This window comes from Durio zibethinus, chromosome 9 (genome assembly GCF_047325235.1).
Source record: "Durio zibethinus cultivar Kanyao isolate XHJ-2024 chromosome 9, ASM4732523v1, whole genome shotgun sequence".
Classification (NCBI taxonomy): Eukaryota; Viridiplantae; Streptophyta; class Magnoliopsida; order Malvales; family Malvaceae; genus Durio; species Durio zibethinus.
The window spans coordinates 12601982-12605633 of record NC_143170.1 but is presented as its reverse complement, the minus strand read 5'-3'; the positions used below and the strand labels follow the sequence as shown (position 1 = coordinate 12605633).

The following is a 3652-nucleotide window of genomic DNA, read 5'->3' as shown; positions in this document are numbered from 1 at the left end:
ATGTGGAGGATCAACTTGTGATCATGGCTGAAAAGAAAAACTCGTTAGTAATTTAGCTTATGAATGCTCCCTATGTAGAAGCAGCAGAAGAATCACTAAAATGTTTTTATCGATCTTTCGAGCTTGTCAATACTATAGGCATGGGGTCTAAATTGTACCAACTAGATTTTTCTAAGATCATGGTCAATTAAATGGTTAATAAAAGTTGGTACTCTAGAGTTGGGCTAGGTAAAAATCTATAGGGGATAAAAGAGCCACTAATGATAAGAAATGACAGTAAAAAATTGGGCTTGAGGTGTGAAGTTGAGGAATAAGAAGAGCATGAAAGACAATAGAAAAGGAAGAAGAACAACGGAAGCATGCCAATGATTATCTCACACCAGTTTGAAACATTTAGGCTTAGAGGATATATGTATCCAAGGTCAGTGGAAGATGCTATAAAGGAACTAAGCATAAAAGAAGCTTTCACCAAGCTATCTATCCAAATGATAGGTAAAAAAATCCAAGAAAAAAAGGTGTTGGTTCATCCATGTCCACCAGGCTTTGAACTAAAAAATTAGAGTATTATCCAGGTGCTTGCTGTCTTTAATACATCCCTAATGTAATTATAACTGCCAATTGCTTATGCCCAAAAGCATTGGGATGGTCTTTTATATATGGGCCTCTTATCATTCATTATCTTAATAAAAAATAGGAGTATGCATTTTCATTCATTTCTTCTATTCAAATTTCATTTTCTTTCCAATCAAAGCATTTTGCCAATACTTCACATTTTCATTTAATTTTAGATCTCAAATAAATATGAGGATAATCATATTTAACAATTAGGGAATTAATTTTGAAATTTTAATTAATGCTGATGAACTTGACACTAAAGAAGACTTTGAAGAATATACTTTGCCTCCAAATCTAATAAGACTAATTGAATAGAAGAATAAATCTATTAAGCTTCATCAATAAGTAATTAAGATGATCAATTTAGGGGATAATGAGAATAAAAAGAAAGTTAAGGTTGGTACATTGCTTTTGTTGGCTGATAGCTAAAAGTTAAAAGATTTGCTTCAAGAGTTATGGATGTGTTTGCTTGGTTTTATTAGGATATACCCAAGCTTAGCACCGAAATAGTTGAGCATAGGTTACCCTTTAAGCCTGAATGTAGGTTGGTTTAACAAAAGTTGAGAAAAATGAAGCCTAAAATGCTGTTAAAGATTAAAGAAAAGGTAAAAAAGTAGTTTAATGCAGGCTTTCTGTAAGTGGCAAAATGTCCTGAGTGGGTAGCTAATATAGCACCTATTTCTAAGAAATATAGAAAGGTACAAATATACGTAGATTATCATGAATTGATCAAGATTAGCTCAAAGGATAATATTTCTCTCCCTTATTTGAATACATTAGTGGATAATATAGCTCGAATTTGATTCTCTTTTTTAGATGGATTCTTCGATTATAATCAAATAAAGATGGCTTAGGATGGCATGGAGAAAACCACTTTCGTAACTATATGGGTTACCTTTTGTTATAAGGTTATGCTTTTTGGATTAAAAATGTTCGACCAACTTATCAAAGAGCTATGGTGACTCTTTTCCATGACATGATACACAAGGACATTAAAGTGTATGTGGATGATATGATCAAAAATCTTGTGAAGGAGAAGACCATGCAGCTAACCTTAAAAAATTGTTTGAAAGGTTAAGGAAATTTTAGCTCAAGCTAAATCCATCCAAATACACAATTGGAGCCAAGTCAAAGAATTTTTCTAGCTTTGTGGTTAGTGAAAGAAGAACTGAAGTTAACTTAAATAAGATATGGGTCATCCAAAACCTATCTGCTCTAAGTACACCAAAAGAAGTCCAAGGTTTTCTAGGCAGATTGAATTACATCTTTTGGTTTTTTTCCCAACTTACCTCCAAATACAATCCCATCTTTAAGCTTCTTCGAAAGAACAATCCTAGTGAATGGAATGAAAAATGTCAAGAGGCTTTTGATAAGGTTAAGTAGTACTTCTCAAATGATCCAGTACTAGTACCATCTATTCCAGAAAGACCATTAATTTTGTATTTAACTATACATGAGAAGTCAATGGGATGTGTGCAAGGACAACAAGATAAGTCAGGTAAGAAAGAAAAAGCTATTTACTATCTAAAAAAAAAGTTCATAGAATATGAGTCCAAGTATTTATCACTGGAGAAAATGTGTTGTGCTTTGCTTTGATGGTTAAAATACTCAAACAGTACATGCTTTACAATACGACTTGACTCATAACCAAATTAGACCTAATCAAATACATCTTTGAAAAGTTATCTTTGTCTTGAAGGATTGCCAGATGGCAAGTAATTCTTTTAGAGTATGACATTGTGTATGCAAGCCAAAAAATAATTAAAAGAAGTGCCATAGCAAAATTTCTTACAAATCGTGCCATTAAAAGTTATGAGCCAATGAAACTGGAGTTTCCAAATAAAAAATTAATGGTCGTTTTCAAATCAAAGAAGGAAGATAATAATGAGAGGTCCTAGAAAATGTATTTTGATAGGGTTATTAATGCCTTAGGGCATAGAATTAGGGTAATTTTGATATCTCTAGAAAGATGTTATTATCCCATTACGACAAGGTTAAACTTTAATTGCACTAATAATGTGACAGAATATAAGGCTTGTGTCATAGGTTTACAGTTGTTTTGGATAAGAAAATTAAAGTATTAAAGGTGTTTAGGGATTCAGCTTTAGTTATTTATCAATTAAAGGGAGAATGGGAGACAAAAGATTCAAAACTTATCACATATCATAAGTATATCTCAAAATTGCTTAAACAATTTAAGGTAGTCTAATTTAAACATTTGCCCCTTAAAGAGAATTAAATTGTAGATGCCCTGGCTACTTTGGTGATAATGATTTAGGTTGATAACAATACTGAAATTCATTCTATTAAGTTAGATGTCAATGATATGATGGTACACTACACCAATGTGGAAGAGAAAAAAGGTAGAAAGCCCTGGTATTATGATATCCTACAATACTTAAAGAATTAACAATATATAGAACAAGCAATGGAGAATGATAACAGAGTCTTGAAGAGATTGGCTATAGGTTTCTTCCTAGATAGGGATGTCATTTACAAAAAAAGCAAAGATCAAGTGTTATTAAGCTGTGTAAATGTAGTGGAGGCAAATAAGATTATGGAATATATGCATGATGGGGTACGTAAGGCGCATGCCAATGGACATATGATGGCAAGATAGATTATGAAAGCTAGGTACTATTGATCAAAAATGAAGAGTGACTGCATTGATTATGCTCAAAAGTTTCATAAGTGTCAAATTTATACCAATAAGATCCATGCTCTATCGGAGCCCACTGTTTTACAAATGTTGACCCCACCTTGACCATTTTCTATGTGGGGTATAGATGTTATTAGTCCTATTACTCCTAAGGCATTGAATGGGAATAGATTCATTTCGTGGTGATTGATTACTTTACAAAATAGGTTGAGGCAGCTTCTTATGCAAATGTGACAAGTTTAATGGTCTACAAGTTTATAACAAGAGAAATAATCTGTAAACATGGACTCTCAATGAGGATTATCTCGATAATGCTAAGAACCTAAATAGCAAGATAATGAAAGAGATATGCATTTAGTTCAAGATTAAATACCTAAT

The 3652-nt window shown here is 32.4% G+C and overlaps 1 protein-coding gene across 1 annotated transcript; it reads left to right on the top strand.

Annotated features, from left to right (window-relative positions):
* The first annotated feature begins 410 nt into the window (after positions 1-410).
* On the top strand, positions 411-3235 carry LOC149516811 (uncharacterized). The gene is made up of 9 exons (XM_089765222.1): positions 411-492; positions 983-1011; positions 1098-1155; positions 1524-1642; positions 1705-1994; positions 2315-2506; positions 2662-2815; positions 2894-2978; positions 3036-3235. Exons 1-9 carry the CDS (start codon positions 411-413, stop codon positions 3233-3235), a joined length of 1209 nt encoding a protein of 402 aa, XP_089621348.1.
* The last annotated feature ends 417 nt before the right edge of the window (positions 3236-3652 follow it).

What these genes read in the sequence shown, in the direction of transcription:
- LOC149516811 (XM_089765222.1), top strand. Translation starts at nt 411, where the DNA reads ATGTATCCAAGGTCAGTGGAAGATGCTATAAAGGAACTAAGCATAAAA. An exon ending in AATTGCTTAAACAATTTAAG is followed by an intron (nt 2,816 to 2,893) that starts GTAGTCTAATTT and finishes ATAATGATTTAG; the next exon opens with GTTGATAACAATACTGAAAT. An exon ending in CAATGTGGAAGAGAAAAAAG is followed by an intron (nt 2,979 to 3,035) that starts GTAGAAAGCCCT and finishes AACAATATATAG; the next exon opens with AACAAGCAATGGAGAATGAT.